The sequence below is a fragment of the Conger conger genome, chromosome 4, assembly GCF_963514075.1.
Source record: "Conger conger chromosome 4, fConCon1.1, whole genome shotgun sequence".
Lineage (NCBI taxonomy): Eukaryota > Metazoa > Chordata > Actinopteri > Anguilliformes > Congridae > Conger > Conger conger.
In genome coordinates, this window is record NC_083763.1 from 12,625,829 (window position 1) to 12,648,357 (window position 22,529).

General features: G+C 46.8%; 1 protein-coding gene across 1 annotated transcript; it reads right to left on the reverse strand.

Moving 5' to 3' along the window:
• Positions 1–380: 380 nt before the first annotated feature.
• Positions 381–20,953, reverse strand: LOC133126817 (ubiquitin-conjugating enzyme E2 R1-like). Its single transcript, XM_061239214.1, is given in 6 exon segments — positions 381–2,919; positions 4,406–4,540; positions 6,490–6,506; positions 6,508–6,588; positions 7,210–7,296; positions 20,335–20,953. Coding segments are annotated over 6 exon segments (735 nt in total). The 5' UTR covers positions 20,521–20,953; the 3' UTR covers positions 381–2,690.
• Between the last annotated feature and the right edge of the window lie 1,576 nt (positions 20,954–22,529).

Sequence of the window (22,529 nt, forward strand, 5' to 3'; positions counted from 1 at the left end):
TCAAAAGATGATGCTTAGTTTTTATACTTATCAGGTCCCAATAAGCCCAAATAGCAAAGAGAAATTAAAAATGTATACCAAAAAAGAGTGCGGGTCTTAGGAGGTTAACCCCACATTACACCAGGGGGGATTGGCCCCTGCTTAGTTTAATCAACTGTAAGTCGGTTAAAAGCGTCAGCTAAATAACTGATATAATGTAATGATTTTTTGAGAAACGTCTAGCATAGAGACTGCCCACTTAAGAACAACACTGCATTGTACATCAAACAATTCTTGCACAGTTGAGGATATATTCAAGTAGTGTTTTTAAAGGGGAATGTTTCCTGCTGATGAATGAACCCTTTTTTTCTTTTCTTTTTTACACACAAAAAGAACGTAACTATTAGATAAAGATCTTTATTTTTAAGTTTTAAATAGATTTACAAACCATAAGAAAAAGGAAAAAAAAAATACAAAGAGGAAAAAAAAATACATCAAATGATGGTCAAAATCTCCACATGTGCATATCAATATCAATAGCAGTATCAATATCAATATTAGGGGAAAGATTGTAAACAGTCTGAAGCGGAGGTGATGGGGACCAGCTTTCTTGAGAGGACCTGACGACGAGAAGAAAGAAAAAAGGAGAGAAACTACTGGTTTCGTCTTAGTTTTTGTCCTGAGGTTTTAGCTTCCAAAAATGGTAGCTGATGATCCCTCTGAATCTGCCACCAAACGCTCCTTTTCAAAAAGAGGGCAGAAAAAAAAACAAAACAAAACAAAAAAGATAAAAGGGAGAATAAACAAACGATCAACCTGCAGCTTCACAAAAAATTAGTCCCGAGCTAAACATAAATCCTCGCAACTTTGTTCCGACTGTGTTCCGAGCAAGATAAATCATCATATCATTCACCCACATATCACATAAACTGGGCTTATGAATTCATATCCAATACCGTTAATACTAATCACTGGACGGGCTAGCAGGCTAACGCCATGCACGGCTTCCATCCCTATTGGAGTACAGTAACCCTGCCCACCCCCTCCCACCCCCCAATTTGTCATTTACAGACCGAACGATTCCTTCAGTTCGGTTACCACGCTGGTTTTCCCCTGCTAAATTGCCACAGTTATTGCCCATGAAGACTTCAAGAGTACGTTTTTGTTTATTTAAATACTGAATTTTAATAGTAACTGGTTCAGACAGAATAAGCACGTAAATTGAGCTTTGAGTGCCACTTGGAATCTCGAGAGAAAGAACCGGTTTTATGATCCACGGTACCAGATCTGAGAGATACACGAGCCAGCTTGCCACGGAAAGACTAATGTTTGAGGTCAACTTGACGCAATAACCGACTAGCACAAGCTAACCGTCTGAAATTCGGACATCCTCGCACGAGCTAACCAACACCACAGTGCTCTACTGAAACCGTTTGCAGTTTGAAGTCTCCGTAAGATCACCATATCATAACCCAGCTATATTATCGTAGCTTTCACCTGGCAAAAAAAAAAATCACATTAAACACGATAAAACCTCGAGTTCACATAAAGAACCCCTAAAAAAGGGCGCTTGATAAGAAAACCTGACCTTTCTTTTTCACCGATACCGGTTAGCCTACGCTGTATAGCTGGTCAGTTACAACACTGAAAATGCTTTTCCAATATTTACTAACACAGCTATGGGATCACATGTACAAACAAGAAAAGCATTCTATGACTGGATTATAACCTGGTACTGTGTTTGGGCTGGTTTAACATGTCAATGGAACGGAGACACAAAAATTAAACTAAGCTTCCAGAACAGCTATGTTGGGCGAACTCGACGAGGACCGCAAACCACAGTCTCCCGTCTCTATGAGCCACAGAAAAGGACGAGCATATTCCAAAACATCACCTGCCTCCATTTCTGCAAACAAACGTGAGAAGTGGTTGCTAAGCCGGCCGGTGTAGCACACATCCTTTAACTGTGAGTAAAAAAAACTGCAGCTTTAGTGCTTTAGTCCTAGGTCTCCCTGGACCGTTCGAGGGGTAGGATAGAAACAACAGAGACTTCTGACAAATAGCCCAGTGATTTGTGCTGATCTTGTTGCTCACTAACTTTCTCACACACACACATTCACTCACACACGCACTTAAACGCTGAACCACACATGCTCTCACACACACACACACACACACACACGCCTGCTCACGCTCTCACACACACACACACACACACACACACACACACACACACACACACACACACACACGCTCGCTCGCTCACACACACACACTGAACCACACATGCCAGCTCACACACACGCTCGCTCGCTCACACACACACACACTCACACAGTCTAAGCCTTTGTTCCCTTCAGCGCAAGTTCCACCAACTGAAAAGAGCCAAAATGTGTAAAAGATAAAGAAAACCAGCTGGGCCTTAAAGTGTGTATTTGTGTGTGTGTGCATTTACGTATGTTATGTGTAGCTGGGGAGCCAAAGGGTGGTGGCCAACAAAATTAAACATTTAAAACCAAAATAAAAAATAAAACGGCAACGGAAACAAACTCTGTGGTCTTCCTGTTAAGCGGGCGTGGATGTCAGAAGCAGGAGGGGCCAGGCGGAGGAGGTCTGTGCGGGTCCTCAGGGAGGGGGCGGGGAGTTCAGTTCAGAGGGCGGGCGTGGTGGAAGGGCGTGGCAGGGGTGGGGTGGGGGGGGGCGGGGCTGCGTCAGGACTCCTCCGTCCCGGAGTCGTCCTCGTCGTCATAGCAGCAGTCCCCGTCCTCGTCCTCGTCGTCGTCCTCCTCCAGGTCCTCGTCGTCATAGTAATCGTCGTAGAAGAGGTTGGAGCCCTCGTCGGTGGGCGGGGCGCGGGTGCGGACGCAGTACTCCGCCAGGGTGGTGGGCACCTTCACCCCGTCACGGTCCGCGTCAGCCTTGGTGGCTAGCACCTGTTTCCTGGGAGACGGGAGGGCAGAGCGGGACCGAACTTCACAACCAACGTCTCGTCATATATTGCTCGTATAGGTATTGTTGTTTTTTTTTTATTGGCTGTTGTATTGTTGTATTCTAGCAGCCAAACTGTGGTATACTAGTTTGGAAGTTGATTGTACTCTTCGAGGGTTCTGATTTTCTGTATGTTTACGCTAGGACTTGGAACTGTACTGTCCTCTCAGGTCCTCTTCGCACTTGTTCTTGTGTTTGATTTGCACTTTGTTGTACGTCGCTCTGGATAAGAGCGTCTGCTAAATGCCATGTAATGTAATGTAATGTAACTCTCTTATGCGCAGCGTAAGGCAGTTTGGATTATAAGTGTCGGCTAAATGACTCGAATGTAAACCGTCCCGCTTTCAGCGGGCAGCCTGTATTTTCTAACCCAGGGGTGTCGGCCCTGGAGGGCCGCAGTGTCTGCTGGTATTTGTAGTTTCCTTTCAATCAGCACGCCAAAAACCAGCAGACACTGCGGCCCTCCACGAATGGAGTTTGACACCCCTGTTCTAACCAATCACAGACATTCAGTAAAGGTCTAAGGTGGAGGTCTAAGGTGAAGACAATGATTTCTCAAACCGTAACTGCCATATTCCAGGCCCTGAAGAGATAAAGTGATCGCACTATTGTCAGTTTTAGTCTCATAATAAGAATTAAAACTTTTTTTTTTTTTTTTTTTTCTCTCAAGCAGAAAATGTCAGCTTGTATTAAGTTACCGCTCAACAAGTAAAATGTTCTTACACAACTGGCAAATCTCATATGTCAAGTCTCATTTACTAACAAATGGTAGAAATAAGATTTTAAAGTCTAGATTGAAGGCTAAAATACTTGTTGAAATTGACTTGCAGCGTAACCATCCTTTTCCAGGCCCTGAAGAGACAGAGTGGTCTCACAGTCTTAAGTGTTTACGTCTTGTAATAAGACTTGAGATCTTTTTTTTAAATTTTTATCTCAAGTAGTAAATATTAGCTAGTTACCGTTTGCTTTTTAAAATGTTGTACTCATCTTGATTCAAGTAAAACTGTCACATCGCGCCGTTTTGCAAAGTCTTATTTAAAAATAAGACTGTAATAGGATGTGTAAATATAAAAATGTAAATGTAATACTAAAACACTTTGTGCGATTGCTCTGCTTGACATTGTTAGTGTGAAATTGATGGTAAACGGTTGGCATTTATATAGCGCCTTTATCCAAAGCGCTGTACAATTGATGCTTCTCATTCACCCATTCATACACACACTCACACGCCGACGGCGATTGGCTGCCATGCAAGGCGCTGACCAGCTCGTCAGGAGCATTTGGGGGTTAGGTGTCTTGCTCAGGGACACTTCGACACAGCCCGGGCGGGGGGATCGAACCGGCAACCCTCCGACTGCCAGACGACTGCTCTTACTTCCTGAGCCATGTCGCCAGACAGTGACTTATTCTGTGGTTTTTGCAGTGTGAGCGCGCTCACCTGATGATCTCGGCGTATTCGCGGTCCTTGCCCTTGCTGTCTCTCCACTTGCGGTACATGACGGAGGCGTCCACGTTGGCGGGGGAGAAGGTGTTGGGCTCGTTCAGCAGCGAGATGACGCTCAGCAGAATCGTCCTGGAGGGGGACAGAAGGGGGTCAGAGGTCAAACCGGGGGCCAGCCAATCAAGCGCGGCCTCGGTAGATCATTGATCCCGGATTGGCCTAGAAGCAACGGGGCGAGAGCGACCGATCAACAGGGCCGACAGCAATGTGCCGATGGGCGGTTTTGGACTGACTAATGGCGCGCAGGTATGTGACTGAATGGGGGGGGAAAGGACGAGAGGAGGGATGAGTTGACCAAAAAGTGTCAAAACCTGAATGGCTGGCTGAGAGACAATCGCTGAACATGCATCAGCATTAGCTAGCTGTACAGATAAACAAATGTGTCGCTGCTCTGGAATTGAGCACTGAATCTCCACACTTCAGCATTTGACAGGGCCAGGTCAGGGCCAACAATGTTAAATGTTTATCAAGATGAACAAAGCACCACACTACAAACGGGAAAGTGGGTGAGAATAGGTCGGAGTGTATTGAGGAGTGAGTAGGTGGTGAGCCTGTTGGGGGGGGGGGGGTAAAATATGACAGCTTGCATTCTCTCACTGTAAATATTTCTCACCCCTGATCGTTCTCTTTCTCTCTCTTTGTAAATATCTCTCCCCTGAACTCTCTCCCCCTCTGCGGAGCACGTGAGGCTATTTTTATTTACTGCTGTTGCCGAGCCAACAAGGAGCCCCAGTACAGCAATTATACCTGTCAGAGAGAGAGGGGGTATGGAGGGGGAGAGAGGCAGAGAGAGAGAGAGAGAGAGAGAGAGAGAGAGAGAGAGAGAGAGAGAGGGAGGGAGAGAGAGAGAGGGGGGACAGAGAGGGAGAGAGAGAGAGGGGGCAGGGAGGGGGGAGAGAGCAGGGAGAGAGAGAGAGAGAGAGAGAGAGAGAGAGAGAGAGAGAGAGAGAGAGAGAGGGGGGGGGGCAGAGAGGGAGAGGGAGCGAGAGGGGGGCAGGGAGATCAAGAGAGGGGGTAGGGAGGAGGAGAGAGAGGGAGATAGATTGGGGCAGGGACAGAGAGAGATGGAGAGGGGGGATGGATAAAAAGGAGGAGAGGGAGGGAATGAGGGAGGGGTAGAGAGAAACACTGGTGACAATAAATGAAGTATAACCAGCAATGAAAGAAAAAAAGGCAGAATAATAATGCACACAGGATTTAATAAAAACACCTCCTGTGTTCAGACTAATCTGAGACATGATTAATGCTTTATTTAAAACATCAGGTCAAAACGCCAGCTGTTTCTCCCACCGGTGGAAGAGAATGGTGTATTAAAAAAAACACCAGAGAATGTCATAGGTTAAGATTATTCTCATCAAATAAACAGCAAGCGTCAAGCTCAGGAGAGGAGGGAGGGAGGGAGAGGGAGAGAGAGAGAGAGAGAGGAGACAGAAAGCGGGGATGAGTACAGGAGAGAGGAAGAGAGGAGGAGAGGGGGCAGTTAGACACGGGGCAGTTAAGAGCTCATTTCAGCAGCACCTTTCAAGCAGTTGTGCAGCTGAAACACAGGTGTGTGCAGGTGTGAGGGGCCCAGCAGGAAGAGAGAGGGAATGAGAAAGAGGAGAAAAAGAAAGAAAAAAACGATAGAGAGAAGCAGGGTAAGGGGCCTGGCCTACAGAGTGGCTAAGGAGCTTTACTGGGGCCTGGAAGGTTGGTGGTTCAAGCCCTGGTGTAGCCACAATAAGATCGATGCAGCCGTTTAGCCCTTGAGCAAGGCCCTTAACCTAACATTGCTCCAGGGGGGATTGACCCCTGCTTAGTCTAATCAACTGTAAGTGGCTTTGGATAAAACGTCAACATGAGCGATAGGTTTGGGGGGTGAGGTGTTGAGCGATGGCTTTGGGGGGGGGGGGTGAGGTGTTGAGCGATGGGTTTGGGGGGTGAGGTGTTGAGGGATGGCTTTGAGAGGTGAGGTGTTGAGGGATGGCTTTGGGGGGTGAGGTGTCGAGCGATGGTTTTGGAGAGGGGCGGTTGTGGGGTACCTGACGTTCTGCGTGGGGGTTCCATCTCTCTGACGGCAGCTCTCCGCTCTGGGGGTCGTCCACGGGCGGGTGGAGGATGGAGATGCACACGTCTCCGTTCTGCGGGAGGAGGCGGAGTTATGAGTCACCTGCAACGCCATTCGCTTCACACGGAGCGCACAGACACCGGCGCTGCCCACAGCACACCTGGCCTACTGAAAACAAGCTGCAGCGCTGTGCAGCACACCTGGCCTACTGAAAGCCAGCAGCAGAGACGTGCGGCACACCTGGCCTACTGAAAGCCAGCAGCAGTGGTGTGTGGCACACCTGGCCTACTGAAAGCCAGCAGCAGTGGTGTGCGGCACACCTGGCCTACTGAAAGCCAGCAGCAGTGGTGTGTGGCACACCTGGCCTACTGAAAGCCAGCTGCAGTGGTGTGTGGCACACCTGGCCTACTGAAAGCCAGCTGCAGTGGTGTGTGGCACACCTGGCCTACTGAAAGCCAGCTGCAGTGGTGTGTGGCACACCTGGCCTACTGAAAGCCAGCTGCAGTGGTGTGTGGCACACCTGGCCTACTGAAAGCCAGCAGCAGAGACGTGCGACACACCTGGCCTACTGAAAGCCAGCAGCAGTGGTGTGCGGCACACCTGGCCTACTGAAAGCCAGCAGCAGTGGTGTGCGGCACACCTGGCCTACTGAAACCCAGCAGCAGAGACTTAAAACTTGTGTGCCGTATCTTACCTCATATATGTTGGGGTGCCACATTTTGGTGAGGAATCTGAAGGCAGGTGGAGAGTAGGGGTAGTCGATGGGGAACTTGATACGGGCCTGCAGGAGAGAGGCGAGACGGCCGTTAGTAACACAAGAGCCAGACCACACAGGCCTGATGGTAACCGCTAAGGCACCAGAAACAGCTGCCTGCTACCAACCAGGACTTAACCACAGAAGGCTAAAACATGCTACTACTAAAACTATGGTTTTCAGAATGCAAGGAAATGAGGTCAACATAACATTGAGCCGATGGATATTACATGCAGGTCGAAAGAGGATTTCCTTCCTGGACTTCACAACCATCCTGCTAGCCAACTCCGTCTATTCCACGGACCCTATCCGAAATATCTCTCAAACTTCTGGTGTACTTTATAGACACATACATTTTCATACTTCAAACCTATACTTAACTAAGTTACATAACTGATGCCATACAAAAATTATTTACTTGAGCGTTTTAACGAGTGTGAATAAAGGGCAGTAAAAACAAGTGTTGCCGATTCACATTTGTACACCGCTGCAGAAAGGTCACGACCCCAGCGACGACCGCGCCGTTGCCACGGTCACCGCTCACCAAAAACAGTGGCTGCCTTCCCAGGCCTGAATAATCATACCCCGGCACGCCCGGCGACCAGGCCAGACCGCTCTGCACCCGATGACCGGCAGGCCAGGCGAGTCGAGCCCCGACCGCCCGGTTACACGTGAGCGTGAGCCTCAGCACATTCCCGCATTTTAACATGTCTCCCGTTTTAGAAGAGAGAGGGACAGAGAGAGAGAGAGAGAGAGAGAGAGAGAGAGAGGGAGGGAGGGAGGTGAGAGTGAGAGGGAGGGAGAGAGGGAGGGAGAGAGAGGGAGAGAGGGAGGGAGGGAGAGAGAGAGAGAGAGAGAGAGAGGGGGGGGAGGGAGGGAGGGAGGGAGGGAGGAGAGAGAGTGAGAGAGTGAGAGAGTGAGAGAGAGAGAGAGAGAGAGGCGAGTGAAACAACAGCGCACAGAAAAGCTGAGTGTTACTCTCTCCTCTCCCACTGGGACCCGCTGCAGAAATAGTCTAGAGGGAGGACACCGAGTTCTGTGCTGTGGACTAATGCCAGGAGCCGGGATCTGATCATGCCACCGCCTTCAATTCACGGCCGGTTTGTCTGTCCGCGTCGTAAAAAAGGCACGCAACGGGCAGATGGGCGTCACTTATAGTAACCGCACGTTTCACGTGAAACGCACTGCCAAGTCTTTTATACCACGTGAACTATTAATGACTGTGGATCAGGAGAGAAGTTTCAGTGTGGAAGTTAACTCATAAGGCAAAGGGGAAGCAATAGGGGCCTCAAACTTACACAACGACACACACACACACACACACACACACACACACACACACACACACACACACACACACACACACACACACACACACACACACACACACACACACACACACACACACACACACACACACACACACACACGAGGATCTAGGTGACTCCCCATGTCTCCCCACAGTGCAGACGTTGAAGGGGGGCCCCAGGAATACTAACTAGCTGGGAGGTCTGTCACAGCTCCCTGGCTCCCCCACCCCACAGTGATCTGGGGGGTTTACACACAGCAAACGGGCAGATTTTACTTCAGCTTGTGTGGAGGGGGTCTGTAGACTCAAACGGTGAGTGATGTGGAGCCACTGACAGTGGCGCGTACTTTCAACCTAAACAGGACCGCTACCACTGAGAAACTCAGTGCTGTGGACTGATATACCACTCACTCACACATGCACAAACATAGACACACGCACACACGTACAGACAAATACTCAAACACGCACAGACGACACAGGCACCCTTACACGCACATGCATGAACACATGGTCACGGTCACACAAACGCACAGGCACTCACACACACCAATGTGCTCAAACACACAGGCACTCACACACACCAGTGTGCTCCAACACACAGGTACTCACACACACCAACGTGCTCAAACACACAGGTACTCACACACACCAATGTGCTCAAACACACAGGCACTCACACACACCAACGTGCTCAAACACACAGGTACTCACACTCACCAGTGTGCTCAAACACACAGGCACTCACACACACCAACGTGCTCAAACACACAGGCACTCACACACACCAGTGTGCTCCAACACACAGGCACTCACACACACCAATGTGCTCAAACACACAGGTACTCACACACACCAGTGTGCTCCAACACACAGAATGCGTAACAAGTAGCCGGTCACAAAGTTTGCTGAAATGCAGCTCTACAGACACGGGATGCAGACGGATCACAGAGACTACAGTAAAGTCTCATCTGCGGGACCACAGTAAAATGGGTAAAATGGGACTACAGTAAAGTGGGACTACAGTAAAGTCTCATCTGCGGGACTACAGTAAAATGGGACTACAGTAAAGTCTCATTGTGAGCCGCTGGGTCAGAGCACCAGCCACACATCTTCTGTTACTGAAGCCCTGAAAGCTGAGCGCCAGCGCAGGCTTATCACAACACAAGCAGGAGGGAACAGGGTTACATTTCAGCACGCTATTACACAAGCCCCTACCCCACACGGGCCCCAGACACACACACACACACACACACACACACACACATCCTCTCTCACAACGATGCACACATACTGTATGTACACACTCATGTGTGTTGCACCGATAAAAGCACGCACTTGCCTGCTCACATGCAGAGCCCAGTTACAGTGAATATGGACGGAGGTAGAGTTTCAGGCTCACACAAATCAAAGGAGAGCGGGGACCACGGACTACGGCGGGAGAGCGGGACTACGGCAAGAGAGCGGGACTAAAGCAGAAAAGCAGGACTTGCGACTCGACAGCGAGATGGAACAAAAAGGCGACAACTCCAGATGCTTGAAACATGACAAAGGGTGCCAGAACTTCCAGTCTCAATTACTGAGCGAAGTATCATGGCGTCATGTGTAGATACAAAGAGGGAAACGGAGCCTCTCCCACAGAAACGTTCTTCCTCTGAAACTCACGGAATGAAACTAGTCTACAGGTGGGGCAACGCGTGATAAACCCTCTACTGATGAGCCACGCCAATGGAATGAACCACAGGGGAAAAAACACTGTGTGCCGAGGCGATAATGCAACTGCTTTTCTTTGTATGAAAGTAAGAAAAATAAATACTTGGGGACAGATATAAATCAGCGAGTATGCTGTGGGGAGATAATTACAGGAAATACCTGAACGCATTAAACAGCAGAGGAGTTCCTGCAGATGCCTACGATGAACTTTAGAAGCCTCATCCATTTTCATCATGTCTGGAACAAAACTGCCCTTTTCGTACGGTTGTGTTTTGGTTAGCCGGTAGCATGACTGACTGCAGTCCTCAGGAATGTGGTAATCGCACACGTCAGGGGCTTTTGTGCAGTTTGACAGCTGACAGCAGGACAGAATGTTCAGCAATAAGGCCCAACACCAGCAGCTCAGAGAGCTGAGATGGGAAAATCATTATTTCTGATTAATCGCATCCCTCAGGGTCTGAGAGATCCTGACAGCACAGAGGAACACCCATTCTCCCATGATCCTCTACTCCTTCTCCCATGATCCTCTACCCATTCTCCCATGATCCTCTACTCCTTCTCCCATGATTCCACACTCCTCCTCCCATGATCCTCCACTCATTCTCCCATGATTCCACACTCCTCCTCCCATGATCCTCCACTCATTCACCCATGATTCCACACTCATCCTCCCATGATCCTCTACTCATTTTCTCATTCTCCACACGTCAGGCTTCAGAAAAAATACGCAGTGCACCCTCCGAACCCGAAACACATCCTCCACCGCCCCGCCCCCCCCCCTCTGCTCCTGTTCCACCTCCACACCCCTCCCCCTCCATCTTCTCCTCCTCCTTCAGAAACAGCCTCTCCGGGCCCCTGCCCCACTTCTCCATGACGAGGGTCTCTCCCAGGGAGCCGAGGGAACGAGCAGCAGCACGTTCAAAGTGGGAACGGGGGGTGACGGGTATGAGGAGGCGCACAAGGAGAGCCTCAGGGCTGGGGGGCCCCCCCCGGAGAGGAAACGCTAACAAGTAACAAGTAGTCCGCTGCCGAGATCGATCCAACGATTGATCGTCCGGCCGGCTGACTGTGGCGTGTTGAAAGCACAGTTGTAAATGCATAAATATACCTAGCAGGAAAAAAACGTACCGTCTGAGAAAGGCTGTTCTTAGACGTTACATATTAACCCGTGGGCAGAGCGCGCTGTGGGGAGAGGAGCGTGTTTGTGGGCGAAAGTGGAACGGCTCACGAACAGCGCCTCCCCCCTCGCCCCTCGCCCCTCGCCTGCTGGACCCCCACCCCGCCCGGTTGTGTGTGCAACCCTGCAGATGACCTCTGACCCAGAGACCCCCCAGGAACAACAGGCCTCCTTAAATACAGGAGGAGGGAAATCCACAATCCAACACATGGGAGACCCGCACATAAACACACACACACACACACACACACACGCACACGCACAAGTACACACGCACATCTCTGCACAGACTGCTAACACACATACTGCGAACACAAACACCTCTCTCAGCAGCTGCAGTCCTGTGCCAACACAACCCATACCTCCCCCCGGGGCTACATACAGAGCCCCTATCAGCACCTCAAAGCAGGAGGCCTGATCTGGGATCAGTTTTCCCTGGTCCATATGCCAGCCACATACATTAAGCGCTAAAAGGGCAAAACTGATCCTAGGTCAGTACTCTTTACATCTACTGTATGAACACTGGCCCTGGGCTTCATGGCGTACTGCAAAGCATGAACTGGCTTGCGCAAACACACGGTGTGCTTTCCCCTGAAGAGTTTACTCATTTTACTCAAGCTGGCTTCTCCACGTGCTGCAATATGCTGTCATACAGGGACAACACAAAATGGAGTAGTACTCCCAATCGTTGAGTTTCCCCGTGCAATATTACCGGAGCGACAGAAAGGCTTTTGTGTTGCACAATAGTGCTACAATGCACACCCACTTACATTATGTTGATAAGCACCGAGCGCAGTTTGTACTGATGAATTCTTTGTGCTGAAACGGTAGGCTGTATCCCGGTTGCTCACGCACGTTATAAATAAAATCCTGGTCAATTCCAAGAAGCACAACATCAACTGTGATTAATGCTAGTGTTTATTAAAGCTCCGTGCGCACATTAGCACTTCTTCAGACGCATCGAAACGAACGCTCCGGAGAGGACGATTCAAACGCAAAATGACTGAAACTCGCTCACTAAAATGGAAAGTTACTGCTCTCAAAGGCGATTGTTAACGGCCTCGTTTTTACGACTTTATCCGAGGGGACATGAAATTCTACAGCCAATTAGAGAGGGCGAGTTCGGTTAGCAGAAAATCGGAAATCGGCAAAGGATAAATTCCACGCAGATATTAGGAAGCATTTGTTTTCCCACACAGAGGAGATGTTGCCAGGACATGTAGTGGAGGCAGAAAAACTGGAGGTTATCAAGACCAGGCTTGATACGGTGTGCAAACTAATCAGTAGGTGCACTTTTCGTGGTAGGAAGAGGTGAGCATTGCTGGGCTGAATGGCCTGTTGTCTCCATTAAATGCGTTACATACCAGCCAGCCGTACCAGATGCACAAACTGGCATTCCACACATGCTCTTACTGTACACCAGCCATTTCCATCCAATCATGTTCATTTCATATTCACCGTACCTCACGCCCTTCCCCCACGCAGTCCCTGCCGGCGGTTGCTAAGGAGTTTGATTGACAGGGGGATAAAGAGGTACCTGAGAACAGGGCGCAGGGGAGGGGTCTGGCATAATTTTCCTGGCCTAGGTGATTAAAATGTGGAATTAAGACTTAACAAAGCCCACTGTACAGACATAAAGCGCTATTCATTTTCACACCCAAGTCTGCGTTAGAACAGCGCGATAACGCAGAGAGTCCCACTAATCTTCATGGCTTAATGCTGAAAATGGTTTCATTAAATGCAGGTTAACACCAATTTGTGAGCTTTACTGGGCCCTTTAAAAATAAAGCAGCATCCAGCTATTTATTCAGCAAGTGCAGTAAAAACAGGAAAACAGACAAAGAACCCCGTAAAAATACTTCAGAGATGGGAGTGCTTTTTCGATATTGCGTGCGGAAAACCTTGTTGTTCCGGCACGTTCTGCAGCTTGGTCTCGTCGCGTGTCTGTGCTGCATACGTGACTGACGTGCAAACCCCGATTACCCCCACGAGACGTCTGAACGATGATGCCCGGTCACATGCTTCGGGGGGTAGGCGGACGTGGTAACGCGCGTTACACTGGCGACCATAAGTCATAGGAAGCGTGCGAGCCGACACAGAAATGCCTGAATAGCCGCGTCAGTTGTACTGCCGACCATTGACACTCCAGCAATGCAGCGGCTCACAACTCCTTAACTAATTAACCCTGAAGCGGCCGCCGGTTCACTGGCCTTCATTCGGCAACTCTTGGCTTTGACGCATCGAGTCGATGACCCCGAGATTCGGTGAGAGAGGGGATTCTCGGGAGGCCGATTTCAATTCCGCGCGCAACACGATGGCAAGTGGCACTAGAGCCGTGGTCTTTCTCCGAGCCTTTAGAGACGAGATGAACGTTTCACGCGACAGCTGAAGGAACGTTTCTGCACTCGTCCTTACAGCGGGAGATAAATATGAGCAAAAAATCAGGCTCCAACGGGGAGGAGAGCAGAAAGGCTTCCCTGGACCTCAGGATAGCAGCCAACGCCCTCTCGCTCTGGGATGAGTCCGTGAGCAGGGTGTAGCCACTAGGGGCCGATATCCAAACCAGTCTCCGGTAATGTCCATATGGAAGTACCACTCGTGATTGAACGGAGGAAGAGTTAGCCTAGTAACATACAGGTCAATTACTAAGCAAAATGCTACAATATCAATGCCTTTTAAGCGGGCCGGGGAAGGCTCAGGCACTCAGGCTGGTATATTACACTTCACAAAAAGTGTCACTAGTTGTGTCAAAGTCCACTCATTTCCAAATGATTTTCAAAAATACTGACTTGCTCTGCCCCACTAGGAGCATGCAAACCATATGTTACCAGTCAGCCAAGTAGCTATGAGGGAAAAAAAAAATAAAAAGCCTTTTATTTATTTTTATTTTTTTACAGCTGAAAAGCTGTGGAAAAAAGAAAGCAAAGGCATGACTGGCATTTGGCACGGGGTTTGTTTTGAAAACAACGCTCATCTGTCGCATGCTAGCTCGGCTAATGCATCACAGGACGCTCAACGTGGACAAATACGGGCAGCGCCGAGGCGCTCACGCCATCGGCCCTGCGGACGGAGGAACGGGGAGGCGGTGCCCCCGCACATACCTACAGCGCGCTGCCAGTGTGACCAGCGCCTCCCTCCCGCACGCCACCCTGCTGTGAGGAGGAGCGGGGGGGGGAACTCTGAGCGAAGCGCTGGAAACGTGTTCGACGACAGCCGCTATTTATTACGCCGGCTCGGTTGTAATTAATAACGTCTCCCTGACCGTGTGAGAACCGCACCGTCGTTTATTAACCGCGTTTGGAAAGGTCGAAGGCGCTGATTTAAGCGAATAGTCAGTAGGCGCGCTATTTCGGAAGCTGCAGGTGGGCTGACTGAACACCCTGTAGAGCAATCTCAAAGCGATCAGGGCAAGAGCATTCAATCAAGTAATAACAGCGCCAATTAGCAAACCGATCGCTCGGGCTGTTTTTTTTCTAAATAAGCACATTTTAAAAGGCATTTTAAAATGAATTTGTTACAGTATAAATGCATCGCATTGTTGACTTATGTTGTCCGCCATTTTGTCAAGCCAATATGCCAGGGCATGGTTGCAGTGGTCTTCAACGCAAGCAGCAGCATGATCGTGGACACCTTTCATTAACTCGATGAGTTGGTTCAGGTGACCTCTGTGGCATGATCCGGCATTGAATATTCTAAATGAATTCATTTACACATCTTCCATGTGTAAAGCAGTTAACCGCACTTGGAACACGTCAGAATTTAACTAAAAGGGCCCTCGGCTATTAGCAAGTCGCTAAACTCGCAGGGCCACCCTTCCGCCGTTCAAAATTCACGTCAATCCCTCGAGAGGGAAACCGCCAACACGGGCAACAGGAGGCTCATCTGGGCCCCGATTGGCTTTCATAACGCCCCGCTGCTGAAATGTCACTATTGTTCAGTTTAAAAAGCGTAGCGTCTGAGGGAGAAAGCGCTCGCAGAACACGGTGTTCAATACGGCAGGAAGGAGGCACACGCCATGGAAAACGAGACCAATACAGCACCATGAATCTTTTCATCTCATTTTCTTGTCTTTTTTTTTATGATATAACTGATAAAAATGCAGCAACAAATGGTTTATTTTCAGTTCTTCTCAGTGGTTGTAACTGGGTTTTTTTTCATTGAAACGTTTACAGACTATAAGCTTCTTGGTGAGGCTGCATTGCATCATATTTTACGTTTGTTGCGATGGTACCCATGTCCTTAATAACTTACCCAATAAACTCAATTTGACAATTTGTAATATACAGGGCTATAGCGGAGGACTGCATGTAGCAAACAGGAAGCCTTTGGGGAAAACGTGCATCCTGTGCCATGAATTCTGTTCATTTCTTTCTTTATCCGCACTGATATAATTGGCAAAAATTAAGCAACACATGCTCCATAAACAAATGTGTTACTTTCCGTTTTCCCATATGGTTGTAACTGGGCTTTTTTTATTGAAATGTTCACACACCATAAGGCAGACCATAAATAATGCCATCGTATTTTATTGTTAGTTGCAACGGCGCCAACATCGCACTGAGACAGGGACAACCCTGCAAACTGAGACCCTCCCAGGCAACTCCAAGCAAACTGAGACCCTCCTAGGTGTCAGCTAGCAGGGCAGACCCTGTCTCATTACTCAACAGTGCCTCCTCTGGTCATGTAGCAAACCTGTATTTAAATTACATTATCCTCTTTAGAGTAGTTTCTAACATTCAGAATACGTTTTGGGGGCATTGAGACTGGTTTTGATCAAGCAGGCCACAAATTTGTGGTTGCATGCATGCATGCACCAAAATTGACACAGGACATTAGAGTGACAGGACAGGCCTATAAATGCAATGGCTTTAGCCAAAGGAGTGCAATGGCATCCGTTTCTCAGAAAACCTGAAGTGCTGCGCATGTTGAACTGTAACCAAGCCAGTACCAGCATTTCACCCTGTTCACAGTGTTTAATGACATCTGTGGGAGCAGCTACATTTGAGGTTGTAAGTTATATCAGTCAACACTAAAAAAAAAATGGAAGTATCAGCCAATTTCCTGTGCCAAAATGTAATCTTTTACCGGGTAGTGCACGGCAGATAGACTGGCCAAAATCCATGCAACTTTACGCATGATTTTACAGCCGACATAAAAAGGCCCATGAAGTTCCTAATGAAATGTGGCCTGTTAGTCACACATCACAGAGAGATTTACGGGAGAAAAACTGGAAAAAAGAAAGCTTTTCAAACAGGCGTATCAGAACAACAAATAGGCGTGCGTGAAATTAGCCCCAATGGTGCTCCACAGACATAAACATCGAAAGACCATATGTTCGGCAAAACACCGGTTTTGTTTTATGAATACGTTCCTGATGAGCTTTGCATGAACATGAAAACTGCGCCGCTGCGATTTACAAAAGTACAGTTTCATGCAAATATTGAAGTCGTTGAGAAGACAGTCCGAATTTAGAATATCGGTTACAGTGGCAGAGAGGGGGCTGGGGCAGAAGCTTGACAGTCACTCCATTGCTATGGGTTTCACAGCCAAGTTGTGCATTCCTGAACAAACAATGGAATCTCTCACACACACACACACACACACACACACACACACACACACACACACACACACACACACACACACACACACACACACACACACACACACACACACACACACACACAGCCCTGCTGCCTGCATGCAAACAGGTCAACACACTCGCACACTCACACTCACACGCACACGCACACGCACACGCACACGCACACGCACACGCACACGCACACGGCCCTGCTGCCTGAATGCATGCAAACAGGTCAACTCTCACAGCACGTGCATTTTACAGCCCGTGAAACTAACAAGGACAGAATCCAGGGGCCCAAACCTTATTCTCCAGTTTTAATGAAGCAATTAAAGAGAGCCTGTGTGCATTTTAAAGGCGTTAAATGAGGAAAGGGCAATGCCCTACCTGGCCTGCCTGCTGTTTCACAGCAAGAAGCAACAGAGCAAGTAAGTTAGCAACAGGGAGGGTAGTGATGTGTGTGTGTACAGCAGGGCTGCCCAATCCTGTTTCAGGAGATCTATCTGAGCTGCTAATCAGTAGAATCAGGTGTGGCAAATCTGCAAGATGGTAGAGCTCAGGGAACAGGATTGGTCAGCCCTAGTGTAGACCCTCACAGGTTCAGTATAAAACTTTGGAAACAGGGCTCATAAATTTGGAGGTTTGACTACCAGATGGGGTGGGGAGGGGGGGCACTGTCATCGTACCCTAGAGCACCTCACTAAACCAGGACTACTGCAGTAAATATGTCCTCCGGGACAAACGTGTCTGCTAAATGTAATGCGGTCAAAAAAACAGAGCTGTTTTTACTGTTTTTACTGTTTCAGGTAAAAGGAGTGCGTTATAACAATTAAAAAAGAGTCAATATCTACAATTTATTTGACCATATAAGGCATGCTAAATAGCCCCTTCAGCAGAGTGCATATATTGGGAGTAAGAGCTTATTTAAATACCGCCCGAAACAGGTTATCTCTCTTCACCTACCAAGGAAGAAACACTCAACACTGCACAATGCTTTGCGCGTCACAAAAAAAGAAAAACAAAGACGCATACCTTGAACTTTAATCATCTTGACCTACTTTCTGCCTGTACCTTTGGGAACATATCCTTGTCCGTTTCGGTTATAACAGTGTACACGTTCTTGGTTTAAGCAATGCAAATTAATTCACACCCATTAAACAACACCTATGTTACAGAAATATTATAATATGGAGCAATTGAGCAGACATGAAAGGGCACGTCAGTTCAGTCATACGGCTATTGATTATGATGATTCGAAACTGTATCATATTGCCAACTACAGTGATTCATCCTAACCACTAACAAAGATGTCCAACACGGTCAAAACACTTCCCGTATGGGCTACACAAAACGGGAGCGCACAATTGAATAATATGAACAATGCAACTGTGTGTGAAGCCATCGTTAGTAGCCAGTATGTTTATAACGCTTGATTGTTATTTAGTTTTATTGGCGAGTTATCGCACGCTGCTCTGACATTATGGTCGATGTTTTGTTCAAATAGACCCTTTACATACTGTAGACGCAGTGGCAGTAGGTGAAAGCGGAACACGCGCTTGTCCAATTAACCCATTAAACCCCGGCTATTGAGACCTAATCGTGACACTGACTCCACCGCAACGGGAGATCGGGTTGAATTGAGGAAACAAATAATAGACAAATACAAGTATGAGGCGGAGTGTATCCTACTGTACACCACCCCCTGTTGCCAGGCAAAATAGAAGACATGCAAATGTTATCACAAAGATCACATATAGCCAGCAAGAAAGCTACCTATAACCCAAGAAACAAAGAACAGTAGCTAGCAATCTACCCCCATATCAATACCGTATAGCACATGTGTCGTTACGAACAATGGGGCTGATAAGAACACATGGCTTACAGACTGTGTGGAATATATATATATATATGTTTGAAGCTAGCCAGTTGCAACCATGGTGATTGGTTTGCGAGTGATGGAAATCTATGGTCTTTCATATATTTGGAATCAATCAAACCTGTGATTTAAACAGCTAAAAATAGTCAAGGAGCCAGTCGGCTAAGAAAAACAACAACACACCACTTATTGTGTCGATGTCATCACATTCACTTCAAGTTTGTTGCCATATTCTGAGCAAAAACAGGAAGTTAGTTGCTACGGTAACTACAGCCAATGTCCAGAAAGACTGTTTAAAAGAGAAATTCCAGAAAAATACAAACAGGAAAAGGCGAGTTGTCTGTCTAGCTATGCACACCATTAGTCACAGTGTTAGCTAACTAACGTTAGTTGGCTTAACTAACGTTACATATTTTTTGTAAATGGCAAGACATATTAATATTACACAATGATATCTGATACTTCATGGTTTAACAGCCAGTATATGGATCTCCAAAATTTTAGAAGATAGGCTACCCCGAGCCAGAACAAAAGAATTACGTTTGAGGAACCAGACGCGGAACAAAATAACAATCAGATAAACTTGGCACAAACCAGATGATTACATGGAACACCATTGGTTACGAAAGTAGGATATTTATCCCGTTTAAAGTAATAATGGCCACGAAAGCCACCGTGGCAATGCAATATATGCGGTCATGTTACCCTAGTAAGTATCGACGAGCTCTCACTGAAAACAAATGTTGGCTAGCTAGCTGCTGCCAAGCTAAACCGTTTGGCTAGCTAGCTAGCGAGTTAAGTTAGGTGTCTAGCTATACTTGGCAGTTTACGTTAACCAGTCTTATAACAACTGAGTGATATTGGAATTTGATATGGTGAAAACAGGCGGAAATGAATGGTATTCGGTGAACAATGCATTTTCCTGAGAATGGAACAAAGCGAAACGTAGGATGTGGTCACTAGCTAATATCGACTAACAAAGTAGACCCATCAGGCTAGCTATGTTTCCTAACTTCCAAACTCGCAAGTTACACGACTCAAACATAAAGTCACCAATTTGATGGCAAACAATCTCATAAAAGCAGCACTTTCACAATAACTGGCTAGGTTCCTATTTTTCCAAGCGATTTTGCGAAATGCTAGCTAACTGGCTAAACATCATAGTTGCCAGTGAGGTCCTTGTAAATAAAATAAACATATTAGATAATTTACCGTTAAGTTGGATAGCTAACGAAGCAAATTACAAATGGTCTAGCGAGCTATCTGCCACTTGCCTGATACATGCGCAAGTTAATCAACAAAAAAGTTAATGTCGTTAACTTAGCCCTAGCTGCTATATTACTAGCTCGTCAGTCGTACTGAGCTAGCTTGATAAGTTAGCCAGTTAACTACCTAACAATACTCACCTTAAAATACCCCCCTTCGTAGTGGGTATTTGGAGGTCCAAAGATAGCTACTTCCCAGTTGTACAAGTCCGATTCGTCCACTAAAGTTATTTTGAACCCTTCAACTGGCTCTTCTTGAAGACTTTTCATCTCAAGCATTAATGCCTTTTGGGAACTCGCTACATGATGATGTCCATGTTGAGCCATATTCAGCTACGTTCTGGCTAAATAAATTTCCCGTTGCTTTTGTAAAACGACTAGCTACCTATCTAGAGAGTTAAATCAACAAGACCAAAAAGGTGTATTGTTCTGTTGGCTCGTTTGGTCCCGACGTTTAGTTTACAGTGTCTTCCACAAAGATAAAACAAACCCGTAAATCACTCGTTGACAACTCAAAACCCCGTCGAAGCTAGCTTTGCTGTACTCGCGAATCTGTCGTCGGCGTTCCCTTGATTAGCTCTTAAATTAACTAGCTGAACGTGTTTAGAACTATTCCAAACCAGATTCCAACAACTATGATTAAATGTGTAATCGGGGCAGAAATAAAGTAAACAACAAAAATAAATAAATAAATGAACGGACGTCCGGCTGGGTAGAGAGATCTCTCCCTCCTCAATTTGCAGCTGCTACAATGTGTCGCTCTAAATGTGTCCCCTGCAACAAGAACCAAGTAGCCAATAAGATTCGTCATGGTGCTTTATGGGATCTGTAGTTTAAAAAAACTTTACCGATCGCTCCCGGGATAGCAACGAGTAAACAGTGTGTAAAAACCACCCAATAAACAACCACCTACGATATATTATATTATATCGGCGCTACAGTCACTCCCGGAGAAATCGATTATTATAACAAGATCCTTAAAGGCATTAACATTATTAATAGAAAAAAAGTGAAGATAGATGTAGGCAAAATCACTAAAACATTTGTCGAATTGTCAGTGGCTGGTATATAAACTATGTGGATTGTTTCTTTGCCAATGTTGTCAAAGTCAGTTTGAGAGCAGTTAAAAATGTCCTGGCATATGGTATACTGTTGATGGAAAAATAGTATCTTTCACTTCTCACCCAAAGGATGAATATTCTCCATCATTTTTTGGTTAGTTTTTCGGATAAGATGTACCCTTTCTAGGCGTCTGATATTACAATTTACATTGTCAGCTGCTTTTTATACCAGTTAATATGCAATCCAACACAGACGTGATCCAGTATCTGAGAGCAAATGTAGAATGTTGCATCTAATTTTCTTTCAACATACATCCGTGAAAATAACGCCTTTTAAAAGAATGCAGACTCACGATTAAAAACACATTACATGATAAAAACAACGTTGTCTGAAAGGTGTAGCCACGTATTGCTCAACCGTCTACAAGTATTATATTTGATGTGGAAAGACCAGAGGGCTCCTGTGATGAAATGACAGGCGGAGATGACAAGCCCAAACTAGAAGAAAAACTCACAAACAGAAAGACCTGTAGCACATATCTGACACATGCCAAGGGGTTAGCAGGCTCTCAGTGTCATCACGGAGAAAAAGGCAACTATTTTTTTCCACTCGAAAAATACACAGGGGTCTCCCATGTTTTCCGAACAGGGCCGATGTGTATGCAGGTTTTTGTTTTAGCCAGCACCAAGATACCTGATTCTACCAATTAACTACAACTTAATTATTACTGCTAATTAATTAACTCCAAATTATGGTCTTCAATAGACATTGGTGCGTAGAATCAAGTGTCTTGGTGCCGGGCTAGAACAAAAACCTGCACCAACAGGAGCCCTTTTTCGGATAAGATTTGATACCATCGAAATAACAAGCAAACAACCCCCAAATAAATAGCTATAGCTTGATACCCGTGTAGCCCAAGGACATTCCAACTCTATAAAATACCTTAAGAGTACATTGGGGGGGGGTTATCCCTCACACCTGTCTCACAAGGAACTACCAATAAAGAGCTGGACAGTTGAAGTTTTGGGGGGTTCGCATTTCTTTTTTCCGGCTTTCCCGTTTGTGTGCTTCACAGCTTCTGTGAATAAAACCCTTTTCTTTCTCGTTCAAACCTGGCATTCGTTCTGTTTTACGGTGTCTGTGGTGCAGCCGTAACATATTATTTATTTTACTTTTTTATTGTTACTCTTAATTCATTGTTTTTTATTGTGTCCCTATTGTGTTTTATCAGTATTACCGTTAGCCTTGTTTTACTATTGGTGTTGTTATTTTGT